At 40.9% G+C, this 20,961-nt stretch overlaps 1 protein-coding gene across 6 annotated transcripts in view; it reads left to right on the plus strand.

Moving 5' to 3' along the window:
- DEUP1 (deuterosome assembly protein 1) overlaps nt 1-20,961 on the plus strand; it is a 214,961-nt gene that overhangs the window by 132,680 nt on the left and 61,320 nt on the right. For all 6 annotated transcript variants that reach the window (XM_064577122.1, XM_064577125.1, XM_064577126.1 and 3 more), the window contains one exon: nt 20,469-20,640. In XM_064577122.1, the coding sequence (XP_064433192.1) occupies nt 20,469-20,640 (172 nt within the window). The remainder of the gene's footprint in view (nt 1-20,468; nt 20,641-20,961) is intronic.

Here is a 20,961-nt window from a genome sequence, read left to right on the forward strand (position 1 = left end):
GCTGCACCAGCTTGCATTCCCACCAACAGTGTAGGAGGGTTCCCTTTTCTCCGCATCCCCGCCAACATCTGTCGTTTCCTGACTTGTTAATTTTAGCCATTCTGACTGGTGTGAGGTGGTATCTCATTGAGGTTTTGATTTGGATTTCCCTGATGCTGAGCGATATTGAGCACTTTTTCATGTGTCTGTTGGCCATTTGGATGTCTTCTTTGGAAAAATGTCTGTTCATGTCTTCTGCCCATTTCTTGATTGGATTCTTTGTTCTTTGGGTGTTGAGTTTGATGAGTTCTTTATAGATTTTGGATACTAGCCCTTTATCTGATATGTCATTTGCAAATATCCACTCCCATTCTGTTAGTTGTCTTTTGGTTTTGTTGACTGTTTCCTTTGCTTTGCAAAAACTTTTTATCTTGATGAAGTCCCAATATTTCATTTTTGCCCTTGCTTCCCTTGTCTTTGGCGATGTTTCTAGGAAGAAGTTGCTTCGGCTGAGGTCGAAGAGGTTGCTGCCTATGTTCTCCTTTAGGATTTTGATGGACTCCTGTCTCACATTTAGGTCTTTCAACCATTTGGAGTCTATTTTTGTGTGTTGTGTAAGGAAATGGTCCAGTTTCATTCTTCTGCATATGGCTATCCAATTTTCCCAACACCATTTGTTGAAGAGACTGTCTTTGTTCCATTGGACATTCTTTCCTGCTTTGTCAAAGATGAGTTGACCATAGAGTTGAGGGTCCATTTCTGGGCTCTCTATTCTGTTCCATTGATCTATGTGTCTGTTTTTGGCGCCAGTACCGTACTGTCTTGATGATGACAGCTTTGTAATAGAGCTGGATGTCCGGAATTGTGATGCCGCCAGCTTTGCTTTTCTTTTTCAACATTCCTCTGGCTATTTGGGGTCTTTTCTGGTTCCATACAAATTTGAGGATTATTTGTTCCATTTCTTTGAAAAAAGTGGATGGTATTTTGATAGGGATTGCATTGAATGTGTAGATTGCTCTAGGTAGCATTGACATCTTCACAATATTTGTTCTTCCAATCCATGAGCATGGAACGTTTTTCCATTTCTTTGTGTCTTCCTCAATTTCTTTCATGAGTATTTTATAGTTTTCTGAGTACAGATTCTTTGCCCCTTTGGTTAGATTTATTCCTAGGTATCTTATAGTTTTGGGTGCAATTGTAAATGGGATTGACTCCTTAATTTCTCTTTCTTCTATCTTGTTGTTGGTGTATAGGAATGCCACTGACTTCTGTGCATTGATTTTATATCCTGCCACTTTACTGAATTCCTATATGAGTTCTAGCAGTTTTGGGGTGGAGTCTTTTGGGTTTTCCACATAAAGTATCATATCATCTGCAAAGAGTGAGAGTTTGACTTCTTCTTTGCCGATTTGGATGCCTTTGATTTCATTTTGTTGTCTGATTGCTGTGGCTAGGACTTCCAATACTATGTTGAATAGCAGTGGTGACAGTGGACATCCCTGCCGTGTTCCTGACCGTAGGGGGAAAGCTCTCAGTTTTTCCCCATTGAGAATGATATTCGCTGTAGTTGTTTTAGAGATGGCTTTTATGATCTTGAGGTTTGTACCCTCTATGCCTATACTCTGAAGAGTTTTGATCAAAAAAGGATGCTGTACTTTGTCAAAAGCTTTTTCTGCATCTATTGAGAGGATCATATGATTCTTGTTCTTTCTTTTGTTAATGTATTGTATCACATTGATTGATTTGTGGATGTTGAACCAACCTTGCAGCCCAGGGATAAATCCCACTTGGTCGTGGTGAATAATCCTTTTAATGTACTGTTGGATCCTATTGGCTAGTATTTTGGTGAGAATTTTTGCATCCATGTTCATCAGGGATATTGGTATGTAATTCTCCTTTTTGATGGGGTCTTTGTCTGGTTTTGGGATCAAGGTAATGCTGGCCTCATAAAATGAGTTTGGAAGTTTTCCTTCCATTTCTATTTTTTGGAACAGTTTCAGAAGAATAGGTATTAATTCTTCTTGAAATGTTTGGTAGAATTCCCCTGGGAAGCCATCTGGCCCTGGGCTTTTGTTTTTTGGGAGATTTTTGATGACTGCTTCAATTTCCTTAGTGGTTATAGGTCTGTTCAGGTTTTCTATTTCTTCCTGGTTCAGTTTTCGTAGTTGATACATCTCTAGGAATGCATCCATTTCTTCCAGGTTATCTAATTTGCTGGCATAGTGTTGCTCATAATAGGTTCTTATAATTGTTTGTATTTCTTTGGTGTTGGTTGTGATCTCTCCTCTTTCATTCAGGATTTTGTTGATTTGGGTCATTTCTCTTTTCTTTTTGATAAGTCTGGCCAGGGGTTTATCAATCTTGTTAATTCTTTCAAAGAACCAGCTCCTAGTTTCGTTGATCTGTTCTACTGTTCTTTTAGTTTCTATTTCATTGATTTCTGCTCTGATCTTTATTATTTCTCTTCTCCTGCTGGGTTTAGGCTTTATTTGCTGTTCTTTCTCCAGCTCCTTTAGGTGTAGGGTTAGGTTGTGTACTTGAGACCTTTCTTGTTTCTTGAGAAAGGCTTGTATTGCTATATACTTTCCTCTTAGGACTGCCTTTCCTGCATCCCAAAGATTTTGAACAGTTGTGTTTTCATTTTCATTGGTTTCCATGTATTTTTTTAATTCTTCTTTAATTTCCTGGTTGACCCATTCATTCTTCAGTAGGATGCTCTTTAGCCTCCATGTATTTGAGTTCTTTCCGACTTTCCTCTTGTGATTGAGTTCTAGTTTCAAAGCGGTGTGGTCTGAAAATAGGCAGGGAATGATCCCAATCTTTTGGTACCGGTTGAGACCTGATTTATGACCTAGGATGTGATCTATTCTGGAGAATGTTCCATCGGCACTAGAGAAGAATGTGTATTCCGTTGCTTTGGGATGGAATGTTCTGAATATGTCTGTGAAGTCCATTTGGTCCAGTGTGTCATTTAAAGTCTTTATTTCCTTGTTGATCTTTTGCTTAGACGATCTGTCCGTTTCAGTGAGGGGGGTGTTAAAGTCCCCCACTATTATTGTATTGTTGTCGATGTGTTTCTTTGCTTTTGTTAATTGCCTTATATAATTGGCTGCTCCCATGTTAGGGGCATAGATATTTACAATTGTTAGATCTTCTTGTTGGATAGACCCTTTAAGTAGGATATAATGTCCTTCCTCATCCCTTATTACAGTCTTTGGTTTAAAATCTAATTTGTCTGATAGAAGGATTGCCACCCCAGCTTTCTTTTGGTGTCCATTAGCATGGTAAATGGTTTTCCACCCCCTCACTTTCAATCTGGGGGTGTCTTTGGTTCTAAAATGAGTCTCTTGCAGACAGCATATCGATGGGTCTTGTTTTTAATCCAGTCTGATAGCCTGTGTCTTTTGATTGGGGCATTTAGCCCGTTTACATTCAGGGTAACTATTGAAAGATAGGAATTTAGTGCCATTGTATTGCCTGTAAGGTGACTGTTACCATATATTGTCTGTGTTCCTTTCTGGTCTATGTTGCTTTTAGGCTCTCTCTTTGCTTAGAGGACCCCTTTCAAGATTTCTTGTAGGGCTGGTTTTGTGTTTGCAAATTCCTTTAGTTTTTGTTTGTCCTGGAAGCTTTTTATCTCTCCTTCAATCTTCAATGACAGCCTAGCTGGATAGAGTATTCTTGGCTGCATGTTTTTCTCATTTAGTGCTCTGAATATATTCTGCCAGTCCTTTCTGGCCTGCCAGGTCTCTGTGGATAGGTCTGTTGCCAATCTAATGTTTCTACCATTGTAGGTTACAGATCTCTTCTCCCGAGCTGCTTTCAGGATTTTCTCTTTGTCTCTGAGACTCGTAAGTTTTACTATTAGATGTCGGGGTGTTGGCCTATTTTTATTGATTTTGAGAGGGGTTCTCTGTGCTTCCTGGATTTTCATGCCTGTTTCTTTCCCCAAATTAGGGAAGTTCTCTGCTATAATTTGCTCCATTATTCCTTCTGCCCCTCTCTCTTTCTTCTTCTTCTGGGATCCCAATTATTCTACTGTTGTTTCGTCTTATGGTATCGCTTATCTCTCAGATTCTGCCCTCGTGATCCAGTAGTTGTTTAGCTCTCTTTTTCTCAGCTTCTTTATTTTCCATCATGTGGTCTTCTATATCACTGATTCTCTCTTCTGCCTCATTTATCCTAGCAGTTAGCGCCCCTATATTTGATTGCACCTCATTAATAGCCTTTTTGATTTCTACTTGGTTAGATTTTAGTTCTTTTACTTCTCCAGAATGGGTTTCTCTAATAACTTCCATATTTTTTTCAAGCCCAGCTAGTATCTTTAAAGTGATGATTCTGAACTCTAGATCTGACATCGTACTAATGTCCGTATTGAGTAGGTCCCTGGCAGTCGGTACTACCTCTTGTTCTTTTTGTTGAGGTGATTTTTTCCGTCTTGTCATTTTGTGTAGAGGAGAATAGATTAATGAGAGAACAAAATGCTAGCAGAGTAACAACGTCCCCAGAAAATATACTCTAAACAAATCAGAAAAGACCTGAAGCAGTGGGAAAAGAAAGGGAAAGAGAGAGAGAAAAAAAAAGAAAAAGATAAAGATAAAAACAAACAAAAACAAACAAAACAAAACAAAACAACAACAACAAAAAAACCCAGAATGTGATCAAATATGATCAGGCTGGTATATAGATCAGTGCCACACACTAGATTTGGGGTGTATTTTGGTCAGTTAGAAGAAAGTGCCTCCCAAAATTTTAAAGAAAGAAAAACTTATATATGTACAAAAATAAGGGTTGATATGATGAAGGGATGGAATATGACTGTAAAGATGAAAATTATAAAAAATTTTATAAAAGGAATTGATAAGAAGTTGTTTGAAAAAAGAAAGAAGAGGATTTAAAAAAAAGAAAAAAGAATAAAAAGGGAGAGAATGTGATCAGGCAGGGGAGTAGAAAAAACCATATACTAGAGATTTAGGGTATATTTTGATCTGTTAGAAGAAACTATCTCAAAATTTTAAAGAGAGATCAACTTATATATATATACCAAAAATACGGGTAACTACTATGAAGGGATAGAATATGACTCTAAAAATGAAAAATAAAAATGTTTTTTAAAAAAGGGATTGATAAGATGTTGGTTGAAAAAGGGAAAAAGAAAAATTAAAAAAAAAAAAACAGTTAAAAAAAGTTAACTTTGAAAGACTAAAGAATCATGGTAAAAAAGCCATGAATTCTATTTGCAGTATTCCCCTAGCGCTGGAGTTCTGCCGTTCTCATTGATCGGTAAACTTGGTCTTGGCTGGCTGTTCTCGCTGATCTTCTGGGGAGGGGCCTGTTGCCGTGGTTCCCAAATGTCTTTGCCCGAGGCGGAAGTGCCCCGCCCTTGCCCGGTCTGGGCTAAGTAATCTGCTCGGGTTGCTCTCCAGAGCTTTTGTTCCCTGCGAGCTTTCCGTACAGCTTTGGAGGCGGGGAGTGAAAATGGCGGCCTCCCAATCTCTGCCCCGGAGGAGCCGAGAACTCGGGGCCCCGCTCCTCAGTGAGCCCCCAGAGAAAAGCCGTCAGTCACTCCCGACTCCCCGGTCTCCGGCCGCAACCCGTGTTCACCCGACCTGTGACCGCGTGTTTCTATCTCTGGCACCCAATCCCGTGTGGAGTCTCCAAACCCAGCAGATCCCTGCGGTGCGCTCCCGCGTGGCTCCTCCCGGGGGAGGAAGGTGCGTCTCCCCGGATCTGCCGCTTGTTGGGTCCCTGCTGGAGGAGCAGTGGCCCCACTGTGCCACGGATCATGGTTTATGGCAACCCCAAGCTGAGAGCCCACGCCTGGGCTCCGCCTCTGCAGCCGACTTCCCTGCTTCGTTACTTGGGAGCTCTGCCACACTCAGGCACCCCCGGTCTTTCTGTGACCCCGAGGGTCCTGAGACCACACTCTCCTGCGAGGGTTCCACCCCCCGCTTAGCCACCAGGGTGACGTCCCTCAGCGGAGCAGACTTTTAAAAGTTCCGATTTTGTGCTCTGTGGTTCTATCACTTGCCAGAAGCAGCCGACGGAGGCCCCTCCCCCGCCATCTATCCTCCCGAATATCTCCTCAGATTCACTTCTCCGCACGTCCTACCTTCCAGAAAGTGGTCGCTTTTCTGATGAGAGAGTTGTTGCTATTCTTTTCTTTGATCTCCTGTTGAGTTTGTAGGTGTTCAGAATGGTTTGATCCCTATCCAGCTGAATTCCTGAGAGGAGACGAAATCCAGGTCTCCTACTCCTCCGCCATCTTGCTCCGCCCTCCGTGTTAATTATATTTTTATTATTATTACTTTCTAATCTCCCTACCACCACTATGGCCTATCTGATATTTCAATTTTGTTAAGAGTGTTCTTATAATCTGTTGCTAGATCAGCTGTTAGAAATGTCCTTTGGGCTTTGAAAACACATGTATATTCTGTATTGGTTGAGTAAAAAGGTTAAAAAAGTTATATACAGGTTATCGGACCTTTTACTAAGTATGTTTAAATCATGTTTTTCAAATCCATTGTTACCTTACTTTTTGTCTATTTGATCTGTCAAATTTTAAGAAAGAGCTTTACCGTAATTGTGGTTTTGTCCAATTCTTATATTTGGAACAGTTTTTGTCTTACAGATTTCAGTGTTCTGTTGCTTAATGCATTGAGGTTCATGGATGTTATATCTTCTTGGTATATTATAGGATTTAGCTTTATAAAAGATCTCACAAGTATAGGTTAATGTGTTTTTTTTGTTGTTGAAATTCTGCTTTGCCTGATATTCATATTGCCATCTCTGCTGCCTTTTTAGTTTAACTTTAGTCTGTAATGTCCTTGTTCATCCCCTTTGTAACGGAAGAAACTCAGTCTTTTCCTTTCTCTGTAGGGAGAAACCCAGTTCTTCTCTTCTATGTCTTTCTTCCCTCTGTGCCTTTATCTTCACAGAGAACATTTCACTTCTGATGCTTCTGGTCATCAAATGTGTGAAGGTTTTTCCCCACCAAGCAATTGTCTGTGACACCAGCTGGGTGTCCTACAATTTAACACAATTCTGACACCGCCTACCTGGTGATGGCACGAGGTCACACAGGAGAAGGGCTCAGCCCCACAAGCCTGCTCCTCCTGCCGTGTTAGATGCCAGGAGCAAGCCCAGGTTGCTGCCTGTGCTTCCGACCGCTGTAGATGGCAGGTTCCAGTGCCCCCCACCTAATTTGCTAGAGTGGCTCACAGAACTCGGGGAAACACATTTATCAGGACAAAGGGGAAAGGCTACAGGTGAATAGCCAGATGGAAGAGAGGCATAGGGCGAGGTGTGTGGGAAGGGGTGCTTGGCTTCCAGGCCCTTGCCAGGTGGGCCAGCCTCCCAGCACTTCCTGTCTTACCAACCCAGAAGCTCTCCAAACCCCATGTTTTGGGGATTTTTTTATGGTGGCTCCATCGTATAGGCATAAGGGACCATTAATAGAAGGTGGAGCTGAAAATTCCAAGCTTCCAATCATGGCTTGGTCTTTGCAGTGACCAGCCCTCATCCAGGAGCCCACCTAGAACTGCCTCATTAGAACAAAAGGCACTCCTATCACCTGGGAAATTACAAAGTTTTCAGGAGCCTTGTGTCAGGAACCAGGGTCAAAGACCCAGATGTTAGAGCAAAAGATGCTCCTGGTGCTCTTATCACTTAGGAAATGGCAAGGATTTTAGCAGCTCTGCGCCAGGAATCGGGGGCAGAGACCAATATATATTTTCTATCATCTCACACTCTTTTGAATTTTTTTATATCACATTGTGTCTCTTATAAGGAACATATGGTTAGATTTAATAATATACCTCAATTGGAGAGTCTCTGCCATGAAAAGGAGAATCTATTTATTTATTTATGCTAATATTTGACCCATTTTGATTTCCCCAAATGTACCAGTCTGATCTAATTTTCTTTTTCCTCATTTTCTCTTAGAAGTTTTACATCCTATTTTATAAGTTGTCAGTGGACTTTTTTTTAAAGATTTTATTTACTTATTTGAGAGAGAGAGAGAGACAGAGCACCAACAGGGGGAGGGGCAAAGGGAGAGAGAGAAGCAGACTTCCCGCTGAGCAGTGAGCCCAAGTGGGGCTTTCTTTCAGGTTTGTTCTTCCCTCCTTCCTTCCTTTTTCTTTCTGTGTGTGTGTGTGTGTGCGTGTGTGTGAGCGTTTATAGGATTTTTTTTTTTTATCCTTGGAATTTACAAATTTGTCAGGATAACTTTCTAGGTATGGATTCTTTTGCCATGATCCTTCACATCATTTGGTGAACACTTTTACACTAAAGATTCAAATCTCTTCAACTCAGTGACATTTTCTTCTATTTCTTTGGTTAATGATTCTCCACTCTTTTGTTTCATTCTCATCCCCTAGAAGGATCCTATCTTTTTCTTTTCTCTCGTAATTTCCGTTGTCCTGAGGACTTTCTTGAGTTTTCTCACTTTTATTTCAGCACTGATTATGTTGTTTTTACTGCCTCTCCTGGGATTTTTAGTACTGGCAACCATGTCAGGACCCTGAGATCAGGACCGTGAGATCATGACCTGAGCCAAAGTCAGACAGCTAACCGACTGAGCCACCCAGGTGCCCCTAAAGGTCATTTCTAAATAGGAATTTGATAGGAATAAAATGCATTGAGCAATCCTAAGGTCAACGAAATACATTTATAGAGTCCCAAAATGTATGAGTTCCACAGTGTTGCTTTTTTTTTTTTAAAGATTTTATTTATTTATTTGACAGAGAGAGACACAGCGAAAGAGGGAACAAAAGCAGGGGGAGTAGGAGAGGGAGAAGCAGGCCTCCCGCCAAGCAGGGAGCCCTACGTGGGGCTTGATCCCAGCACTCTGGGATCATGACCCGAGCCAAAAGAAGGCAGACGCTCAACGACTGAGCCACCCAGGCGCCCCCAGAGTGTTGCTTTTAAAAAATGGGTTTTTTTTCCTTGTATAAGTGGATTCCCCTATAATGGCTAACTTCTTTAAAATATCTTTTCTAACTGAAACAGAACATTTATCCAGATCTTTCTTTACTGAGTTACACATGTATATAGTTTAAAAAGTCATTTGGTTCCTTATCGCTGTTATCAAAAAACAAGTCTCCTGTTCCCTCCCCAGTTTTCCATTCCCCAGAGGCAATTCTTCTGGTATTTATCTCCCTATCTCTAAATAACATGCTTATCTTGCTACTTCTTGATTTTTCAGTTTTAAGCATTATCTATTGGCATCCATCATGGGTTACTTTTTCTGCCTTCACCACCTCATCCCCACCAGACACACAGTCCCACACACACATACACACACACACACAGTCCCCCCACACACATACACACAGTCCCATACATACACATACACACACACACACAGTCCCACACACACACACAGTCTCCCCCCACACACACAGTCCCCCCCCACACACACACATATACACAGTCCCACACACACACAGTCCCACACACACACAGTCCCTCCACACACATACACACAGTCCCATACATACACATACACACACACATGCACACACACCCACAGTCCCACACACACACACAGTACCCCCCCACACACACACAGTCCCACACATACACACACACACACACACACAATCGTACTTCGCATTCTTCCATCCTCTCAATACACTGTAATTCTGATTGGATCAACATTCTGTTTGCCTCGTTATGACTTGATGCTCCTCACCTCTGAGCCATAGAGCATGCTGTGATGACTCTTCCTTTCCTATAAAACGTTTTGTCTTCTCCTGGAGTTAAGAACTCTAGTATCTTAACTATAATTTTTAAAAGTTTTCTTCTTCACGGAGAAATTTCCTTCCAAAACTGTCTTTCTGCTTGTATTTGACCTAGTTGTGTGAACTGCTTTCCTCACACGTCTGTGATCCCTGACTGCTCACTCCCAGTGTAGGATGGCAGAGTCAAAGCTGACAGGAAGCTCCAGTGTATACACAAGGTGCTTGTTGACAGGGGGCTTCACGGCGTGTCATCAGCCTAGTCTTGCTCAGTCTCTGTCTCAGGCTGATCAGATTCTAGAGAACACTCTTCTAAAGTCTCCTGCTTAGAGGGTGTAAATTGGGCTGCCGGCATTTACCCCCTCTACCTAGTTGGGTTGCTTCTTGGCTTTCTCTACTGTTCGCTGCCATTATCTTTGTCCTCGTCGGTTAAAAATACCCCTTTGCTTCATTTTAGTGGGATTTGGGAAGGAAAAATGTTGATGTTCATCCATCTTCAACCAAAAGTCTTATTTTTCTCTACTAAATCATTTACTTTTGATTCTGCAACTTATATCTTAGTCATTGATCCTGTTCATAGAATCTTATCAAATCCTTCCTAAAAATCTGCATGATCTGCCAGTTTTTTTAATCTGCCATGAAAGTCATATTTTCAAAGAACCAAGACAGATGGATAATAAAGCATAACCTCTCACATCTAATTCAGAAAAATCCTTCAAAGCAGTACTCTATGTGGGCATCTTTCTTAACCTTTTAAGTGTTCTTTCCCTCTGAGATATATTAATTCATACTCACAACTTTACTTCCCAGTTTCTTGGTTTAATACAGTTTTAATTATAATTTGTAAAACATTCTAATATAAGTCAATATATTGGTAGTTTAATAAATTGTAGTAATGTATACTTTTTAAAGATTTTATTTATTTGCGAGAGAGAGAGAGTGCAAGCAGGGGGAGCGGCAGAGGGAGAGGGAGAAGCAGGCTCCCCGCTGAGCAGGGAGCCCAACGTGGGGTTCGATCTCAGGACCCTGAGATCATGACCTGAGCCGAAGGCAGCTGCTTAACCGACTGAGCCACCCAGGTGCTCCTAAATTGTAGTAATGTATTCTTTTTGCACATTGAAAATTCTTTTTTTTAATTTGGTTGATTCTCTTGCCTTCTGAATGGCCCAGTCTATACCCCCATTATTCTCCCTCCACTCTTTATTCCCACCCACACATATTCCTTTCTAGAGTAATCAAATCTGATAAGTTGTACTTCCTAGTTTCTCTGAAGAAGAAACAAAGTGAAATAGACCTGGGGTAAAATCCTGATATTTACTTTGAAGGTAGATCCTGAAATGTTAGCACAGTGCTTAGTGTTTGTAGGAATTCACTGAGTGATTTTTTTTTTTTAATTTATTTATTTATTTGACAGAGAGAGACACAGCGAGAGAGGGAACACAAGCAAGGGGAGTAGGAGAGGGAGAAGCAGGCTTCCTGCAGAGCAGGGAGCCGGATGTGGACTCCATCCCAGGACGCTGGGATCATGACCTGAGCCGTAGGCAGCCGCTTAAGGACTGAGCCACGTAGGCGTCCCTCACTGAGTGATTTTGAAAGGGAGGAAGACACTAGGAAGGGAGGGGGGGAGGGCGGGGGGAACGGGGAAGGAAAGAAAGGAAGGGAATGATTCCTTTGAGAAACTAATTAAGCTGCTACTGAGTTTAGGCAAAGATTAAAAATGCCACCATGTAGGATATATCCACATATACTTTTTACAGGACAATGTTTATGAAAGGTCACTTACAGTAGTTACAAGTTAAAGTAATATGTGTGAACCCAGGCCTGTACCTCACGGACTAGGCCCACTGGCTGTGTAAAATGGAAAGTCACTGGAGGGCCTTGAACAAAGCGCTGACATTCTCTGAGTTAGTGTTTTAAAAGGCTTACCCCGGTTGCTCTGTAGAGAGCAATAGACCACAGCAAGGCAAGAGCAGGAGGGACAGACAAGCTAAGCTGTTGCAGTCATTCAGGTGGGACATGACAGTGATTTGGATCAGGTTGGTAGAGGTAGAAATAGTAACAAATGGGTATATTTTGACAGAAGCACTGACAATATTTAGAGATCGTGGATTGGATATGTGGTGTGCATGAGCGAGATGGGCAAAGGATGATCCAAAATCTCTTGCCCCACTGTTTGGAAGGATAAGATTGTCATTTATTAAAATAAGGAAGACTAGAGAAAATGCAAGCTTGGTTTGAGATGCCTGTTATACATCTGGCTGAAGATGTCAAATAATTAGCTGTATATACAAGTCTCCATGCAGCTTTCTGCTTCCCCACCCTGAGGGTGGGGCTTTTGTGTTTGTGGTCACCTTATGGCCGCAAGATGGCTAACCGCCTCAATCATTACATCTCCTTCCAGAATGGGAGCAGAGGAAGGGCAATGGGGAAAAACAAAAGAGCACATGTCAGCATTTTATTTTGGCTTCTTCCAGAAGTCAAAGCCCCAAGAAACAAGGATTTGGATGCAAGTCGTTTATTTGGAAGATGAAAAATGTGCTATATTAGTTTCCTTTGACTGCTGTATAACAAACTTGGTGGCTTAAAACAACCCAAATTGATTCACTCACAGTTCTGGAGTCCAGAAGTCCAAAATCAGTATCACTAGGTCAACATCAAGTTGTCTGGAGGGCTACGGTCCATCCAGATGCTCTGGGGAAGAATCTGTTCCTTGCCTCTTACAGCTTCTGCTGGCTGCCAGCATCCCTTGGCTTCTGGCCACATGTCTCTGACCTGTCAAGCCAGCATCTTTACGTCTCTTTCTGGTTCATCTCCATATCCCTTCTCCTGTGTGTGTCACATCTCCCCCTGCCTCTTTCTTAGGGCACACCCAGATAACCTAGGCTCATCTCCCCATCTCAACATCATTAACTTATGCAGAGACTTTTCTTCTAAATGAAGTAGCATTTATTTATTTATTCCAGAGATTCAGATGTGATATCTTTGGGGTCCTTGTTTCGGCCTACCACCTATGGGACTAGGGAAATGAAATAAGGAAGGGCAAGTTATGAAACCAGCTACCACTGAGAGTGACTGGAGCGAAAGCATAATGGGGAGACTCTGGAACCCAGTCTAAAGCACAGCCCTCAGAATTATCCCATCCAGGGAGCAAGTGAGTATTTACATACCAGTAACTGACAATCACAGGTTGAAGATTGCTCCTGGGAGGGCTTCAATTTCCTGTTACTTCTGGCCTACCATACGGGTGGCAAAGAAGATCCCCAGTGGCAAGAGGAGGGATTCAGGCAAAGAAATGCAGGTTGTCCCCTGGAAATCAGGCTGAGTGGCCCCAGGTGGTAAGTGTGAGGGCTGGGTAGGCACCAAGGGCAACTGCTCTAGCTCTCTCTGGCTGTTTAATACCTCTCACAGGCCAGATTGTGTGCATGGCCATGCCTAGCTCCAGGGGAAACTGGCCAATATGGCTGTGTTTTTAGCTGGACACATTTCCACTCTGAGTAACACTGGAGATGTCTTATGGAAGAAAGGAAGGGTGGGTGTTGGGTAGGCACCTAGCCCCGTAGGAGATAAGAATGGAATCAGACAAGTGATAAAGATGACTCAGACCAAGGTCTTATCACTGAATAGGGTGAGAAGTGATCAGAATTTAGGACATTTATTGGAGGCAGTGCCAATAGACCTGGTGTTCTGGGGTTTGAGGGAAACACAAATCTCAGATCGTGAGGGTTTTGATCTTGAGCCACTATAGCAGTGGGGCCAATTAAAGAGATAGGGTGGACTGGAGTGGGAGCAGGTCCATGGTGTGGGGAGTCAAGTGCTGTTTTGAATTTGAGAATTTTGAGATGCCTATAGACATCCTGTGGGGATGTCGGTGTTGAATGGTAGTTGGATATAGAAGTCTGGAGCTCAGAACTCAGGCTGCAGAGAGAGACTTGGAAGTTAGAAGAAAACAAGCGGGCATTAGAAGGTTCATTTCCAACATTCAGGAAACAGCATATTTTCTGTTTTCCTAATATTGGAAAAACAGATTTTATCAATGTTTACCTAATTCTTTGCTGTTGGGATCCAGTGAAATAGCTGGCTCTAGTTTTGAAGAGAACAGGGGTTAAATGGCTATCCTCATTTGTGCTAATACTGCAGTCTTTCAGCAAAGAGACCTTTTAGCAAGAGGGAATTTTAATTGTCCTAGAGATTGGCTTATAGAATCCAAGCTAACGCATATGTAGTTTATTATTAATTATACCGTGGTTCTCTGTATTAATTTGAAATAATATTTCAGATATAGAAGTTTATGGGGAAAGTGAAGTTACCTTTATTTCTAGATAATTATAAAAATCACCTGAAGAAAGGGTTGGTGCTTGCTAATATTTCAACTGTCTTCTTACATCATTCAGTCTGTGAACCAAGATGTTACTCAGAAGAGGAATAGTCATTATAGAAAAAGTTTTAAGAAAAAGTTTATCTGTAATATAGGTATTTAAAAGAATGGAGCACTGGGTGTTATATGCAAACAGTGAATCATGGAACACTACATCAAAAACTAGTGATATAAAGTATGGTGATTAACGTAACATAATACAATTTAAAAAAATGTAAAAATAAAAAGATCCTCCATTCTTTTTAGAACATAGAAATTGTGAGATTTTAAATTTGTATGTACCTAGAATTCTGGTAAAACATTGATAGGGACTTGGAAGCTATCACATTGCATTTTATTTCTATAAATGTCTTTCTTTGATGATTTTGATGAAGGCTCTAGAATAAGGCCTTGATAAGTACATGTAAGCATGCTTTTTGGGAATGGTGGGATTTATACTCCTCCACATCCCAACATTAAGCTTATTATAGATGAGTGAGCAGAATGGACTGAGTATGAGCCACCATCTCAAATAAGCAGTAAAAATAGGCATTGTAAGGCTGCTAAGTCAGCACACATTAATGAGGACAGTAAATAGCCTTTTTTGGACAATGAGAAAAGTGCTTGAGAAAAGCTATTTTTAGCTATAATTTGGTAACTAATTTTGAACGAGGGCAACAGTGAAATTATGACCGAGGAGTCATAAAGTCGTAAGCCTTTCCCCTTTACTGTCTTAGGGGGAGCAGGCTGACATCACAGACATGTCTAAGAAATTGGGTTCTGGGGCATCTGGAGTCTCTCCTATTTGGTTCTATTTAAGTTTCTGGTGTGGTACAGTATTTGATATACAGAATAGGGTCTATGAGCCACCACAAAAAAGTTAAATTATATTGGTATAACTAAATATATAGTAATATAACTAAGACAAATAATATGTTGCTACGTTTTAGAATGAGTTTCATTAAAATATTTTGGAAAAGTTAAGACCTAATATGACGGCTCATATTGCCCATTGACCTTTTGGAAACTCGTTTTCTTAGTCTTCCATGTTGCGTGACAGTCTTCTCTTTCTCTTCAGCCTATGCTTTCCTTTCTCAATCCCTCCGCTTCCTCCATGATGACTTCCATATTTGTTTTTCGAACCCCCTCTTCTCTCTCTCAAGCTCAAGATCCATTTCTATTCTGACATCTTTTATGTCCCCAAATGAACTCACTTTGTTTTTTACAGACCTCTTTCTCCATTTCTATTTTCCAGGTTGATGATGGGGAGGCTGCCCCTACATCCCCCTTGGCCCAGGATAATCACTGCTTTATACCTTTGTCCTGGCATAATTATCATTAGGGCCCCTTCAACTTCCAAAATTGTCCTGGTTTGGATAATTGATCACATGGTCACCATGGCCATCTGTCTGATGAAGGTCTGCCCTTGTAAGAACCAGCATGTAAGCCCATATATAAAAGGACTTTGGAGTAACATACATGTCCATGTACCTTACTCCAGCTCTTTTTACTCTGAATGACTCTCTACTTTCCATTCTCCTGTCCCCCCAACACACTGACCACCACTACCGCCATTTATCCATTAGCTTTGTATTTTGCTCTCTTCATGTATTTTGACTCTAGGCTCCTCAGATTTGTACATCACCCTGCAAGTCTCAGTGTGCCCCCTTCCTTCTGGTTTGAGACCTCTCTCCTGACCCCACGATCCTTCTCTTAGGAATTGCCCCCGGGGATAAACCCAGTAATCAGGGCCCGGGTTTGTATGTCTTAAGTAGTGTATCAGACACAATCCACCCAGTCCCTAAAGCTGGAAGACTCAGAGGACTTTTTTCCTTTTTAGTGCCTCCATCAACTTTTCTAAAATTGGAAAAATAAGATCTACTTTACAGGATGTTGTGAGGATCCATAAGAGGAAGAACAGGAAGGTAATTAGCATAGTGTTAGTCAGCGTTTGACTAAAGGAAGAAATGAAAATATGAATAATGTTAGTGCCCAGCTCTGTGAAGAAGGCTAAACTAAGCCTTTTGTATTTCATTTTAAAGTTCATTAGATTTAGGAGCAAATACTGATGCTATGGAGACCAACTGCTCTTAATTATCTCTGAAAAACTGAAGAAGGGAAGATATACTAGAAGATTAGACTACTGAATTTCAAAAGGAATATTAAATTTGACAGAAAGCTGAGTTGGATGTAAATCTGAGTTGGACCAAGTCTTTGGGAAGACTCTGGAAGGGATTCTGGGTGGTTTGTGAACCCAGGACTCAGCATGGATGCATACTAGATCAGCTTTGGCTCACGGGGCTGATATGCTGGTGCATGAGGGAGCATATAGATAGAATCTTCCTTGGGTTTTGCCGTCATATTTTACAGGGCTTTTTGTGACATTCTTATGGGGGGAAAAAAAGAGAAAAGATTGTAAATTTAATTAAGTGGATTAGAAACTGATTATAGGAAAAGAAATTATCACCAGATCCCTATCACTCTGAAGGGCTTGATAGTGGAATGCCATAGAGCTCTGTCTTCCATCCTGTCTTGTGTGACATTTTACAGTCACTTGTAGGGGGAAAAAAAAAACATATTTATATATGAAACAAGTAATACTTATCAGATCTGTAGCTGACACAAAACTGAGAGGTATAGTGAATATATTTTCTGACAGAAACAGGATCCCAAAACATAAGCTCCTTGAGGAAGGCTTCAAGTTTGTATTCAGTACCTTTCCTTTCTAGTCCCCGAAATGCTGCATATATTCATTAGTCTTGTACTGTACCTGCCTTGCAAGTGTCTCTATGCATAGGTCATGTGTTTCTGTCTTCCCACTTCCTCACACAGTGGGCAGCAGTCGCTGAATGAATGTTTGCTTCATTAAAGAACCAGTGATGACCACACACATTGAGAGGCTGAATCTATCACTCTGAAATGTAATAAGGATAAATATAAAGCTCTGCCCTTAGAGCATCGCCCCCCCCCCCAAGATGAAACAAGCACAAGATAGTGGCTTTGTTTGTAGCATGCATGAAAAAGGTGTTAGGGCAAGAATAAAATCACCTTGAAATGGTATCATATACCGCTTTGCCCTTCCCCTTCCCAAATTCAAAGCTAAGGTGATCTTCATCAGCTCGAATAAAAATACATAGCACCTGCAACAAAGGATGTGAGAGTCCCTGTCTAAACTGGTTAGACCATACCTGGGGTCTTCTGTTAAAGTTCTGAATGGTACATTTCAAGGAGGAAATCAACACAGGAACTTGTTCGGTGGAAAGCCACCAGGATTAGGAAAGGTCTGAAAATCTTACCATAGTCATTCACTTTTTCATTCATGCAACAAATGGTATGTTAAGCATCTAGTATTTTCCAGGCAGTAAACTAGACGGTTGAGTGGTGGAGGAAAAAGAAATCTCCATGAGCAACTGGAGGAAATAAAGATACTTGTGGAAATAAAGACCACCCAAATGAGAGCAAATGAAGCCTATTTATTCAAAGCTTGCTATAGCAAGGGAGTCAGCAACCATCACTTACATGTGACAGAGGCTCGAAGGCCGGGTGGGAAAGCTTTACAGTAAACAAAAGAGAAGGCTTTGGGTATGCTTTCATTGGATGGAGGCTGTTACTGGGAAGCCGGACACAGGATTAGTAGAAGCGGGGCATCCCATGTGATTAGTCTGGGGAGCGTAATCGGCTTTCTCCAGTTAGTCCTGAGTTGGAAGTGGGGGCAAAAATTAAGGAAGCTATCAGTCATTGACTGAGTCCTGACCATTCTAGGACTATTGCTATAGAGGTTGTGGGTAAGAGTCTGTTATCATATGTTCTGGCCATTGTCTGTTTGAATGTTCAGTATCTACTATTGAACACTGAGAAAACTTGGAAGAATCTGGGATGACTGATAACTGTATTTGACATTGATAACTGTATTCAAGTACTTTAAGGTCTACTGTGTTGAAAAGGCATTTATTTTACATGGTCCCAATGGATCAGATTAGAACTAGTGGGTGAAAAACACTTCAAAATAAGAAAGAACTTTTAAAACTCACTGTTATCTAGATACAATCTCAGACAGTGTTTACTTGGTAAAGGAGAAATTCAGACCTAGGCTGGGTGACCTCTTGGCAGTGATATTGTGAAACAGATCACAAGCCTTGGCATGCACCAGAATCACTTGATATCTTTGTTGGCGATACAGAATGGCCTCTGTCCTAGACCTGCTGAATCTGATCAGTGGGGCATCAGAGATGATTCTCTTATGAAACGTTGTGAAAGACATGCAAACACTGGATGGGTAGCTGGACAATGTGACTTGTAAAAGTTCTTCCACCCTGAGTCTAATATCCTAATTTTTGCATGACATAGTCATAATCAGTAAAGAAACCATTTGCTCTTTTATTTAACAATATTGATTGAGTAGCTTCCATTATGTTGCACTCTACTTTCAGCCTATATTTTAATTCCATTAGCATGGTGCGTTTCTACTTGCTGAGGAGATAATGATGAAAAGAGCTCATTTGTTCATTTTTCAAAAATTTATTGAGCATCTGCTATGTGCTGGAGCACTGTGCCAGGGAGATGGTGATGAAAAGGCCCGATATAATCCTTTTTCTTTCAGAGCTTACAATAGCAGAAAAAATAGAATATATTTATAGCAAAGGTGATACATGTTGTTATGAAAAGAAAATGGTGTGAAAACGATTCTTTTTGTTCTGCTGTTTTTCCCCACATCCTAACTCCAATTAAAATTCGATCAACTTATTTACAGAGGAATTAGTACTTCCTTTCCTGAGGTTTGTTTTAGGTTTTAAGTAAAAATGGAGAGCCTTTGGGCCTTAGTCCAGGAATGCTAGAAGTCTTCAGAATGGCACTTTGTACTTAAAAGCTCTCTGCTGTCAGAACTGGTGAGTCCGCTGGTGAATAAACCGATCAAAGGGACATCCTTCGTTCAGGTTGACTGGGCATTTTAGAAAGTGATTCTGGAAAATCTGAGTTCTTTGGATTCTAATACCTCTTCCTAACCCTATTGCAATGGAGCTAATTTATGTTATATTTTTCAAGCGAGTTCTTATTCAAAACATCATGTCTTTTGCTGTGTGGTACACAGAAAGGAGCTAAAGGTTGGGAAGCAGCTGCCTAGGATCTAGACCTGGGTGTCCCACTAATTACTGTGTGACCTTGACCTCTCTGGGCCTGAGGTTTTTCAGAATGCTAAATGATCCTTAATTACCTCTAAAATTCTGATTGGGTGAAACTAAATGGAGAAGATATCATTTCTCACCTGCCTTTTCCTCCTGCCTTCCTCCCACCTACACAAATATATTAGAAGCCCTGTCACCACCATTGAATGGATACTGAAATAACTCGCTTTCTAATCTGGACATGTATGTGTTCCTTAGGTTGAAATCTGAGGCTTCAACATCTGCCTGCATGTCCAGTTTGAATAACTGGACTTAGTCCAGGCCCCTGTGGAATACGTCAGCTTCTTTGATGGAGAACCCTGCCCTGGGAGCACCCCGCAATCTGTCCTCACAGCTAGCACATCTATAAATCTAGCTATTACCAAAGGTTTTGTTTCAATTATAAATAGACCCTCTGAGACCCAAGATATTGCCCCTTATCCAACTAATAGTATCCCCATTATCTAAAGACTTACAGTATTCTGCCCACACCTGCCTGATGAGATTCCTTCCAAAGGGATACCAGCCAGATGGCGCTAAGTTCCCCTCCTGGAGGAGGGGCACTGTCGCCCAGCTAGTACCCTTGAATCAGGTCCTTCCTAGCCTGGGGTTGCTCTTCTATCCCTGATAGGCACGGTTTGAGTCCCAGTTTGCCTGCCATCAAACTTACTCAAGCTATGACAGACATAGGTACATGTACATTTACACAGAGCATTGAAACATTTTTCATAATTCCAATTTTCCATAGAATCAGCCCACTCTAAAATTGTTATTTTATTTATTTATTTTTAGCTAACTTTCTTTATTGCCACCTTGTTTCTGACATAATCTGCACATGTGTTTTCATTTTAGGACTTCCTTGTCTAAGTCAAAACTTCTGGCTCTGGGAGACCCATGCGCTACCACCTACACTAAGAAGAGAATAGAAGCAGGGGCTTTATCAGTATATTGCATTATATTATGACAGCAACTATACTTTAGACAATGTCATTTTAAAACATTTAATGTATAGTCACTGTTTACTCTGAAATTAGCTTTCAGGTTTAGTGTAAAATTTAACCTCTGGCTTTCAAACTTCTTCTTATTTAAGTAATTAAGGAATTTGAGGGGAAATAATTTGAGGAAATTTTTTGAGGAAATAATGATCACGCTATTCAGAGCAACGGAATCATTTTCTTGTCCTCATATTTCACTCTTTTAAAATGTGTTTCACTTTTTGACCATTGGCAGAGCTTCTCCTTGTGAGGCCGAACTTCAGGAATTAATGGAACAAATTGACATCATGGTAAGCAACAAAAAATTGGATTGGGAAAGGAAAATGCGGGCTTTGGAGACACGATTAGATCTTCGGGATCAAGAGTTGGCAAATGCACAAACTTGCTTGGATCAGAAAGGTCAAGAGGTACTGAATATATGTGTTAATTGTTAATTCCTCAGACAGTTATAAATAATATTCTACCAGGATATGTTTTTCATTATGTATCCTTTTTATCAGGCATCAGCGGTAGCCTTTATTGCTTGGAATTCTGTCATAGTGTGCTAAATATCTTCTATCAAATAAGTGATGATTGGAGCCTCAACCCATCACAATTTGCTGACGCAGACAAACACAACGTGTCAAAGCAATCTAGAAAAATAAACAGACATTCAATATATATGTGAAATAAATATGGTTTGCAAACAAAGATGTCAGTGCTTTTGCAGCTGTAGAAACAAAGTAGTT

This window comes from Mirounga angustirostris, unplaced genomic scaffold (genome assembly GCF_029215605.1).
Source record: "Mirounga angustirostris isolate CCGP_5_RB_7025 unplaced genomic scaffold, mMirAng1.0.hap1 SCAF_13, whole genome shotgun sequence".
NCBI classification, from domain to species: domain Eukaryota; kingdom Metazoa; phylum Chordata; class Mammalia; order Carnivora; family Phocidae; genus Mirounga; species Mirounga angustirostris.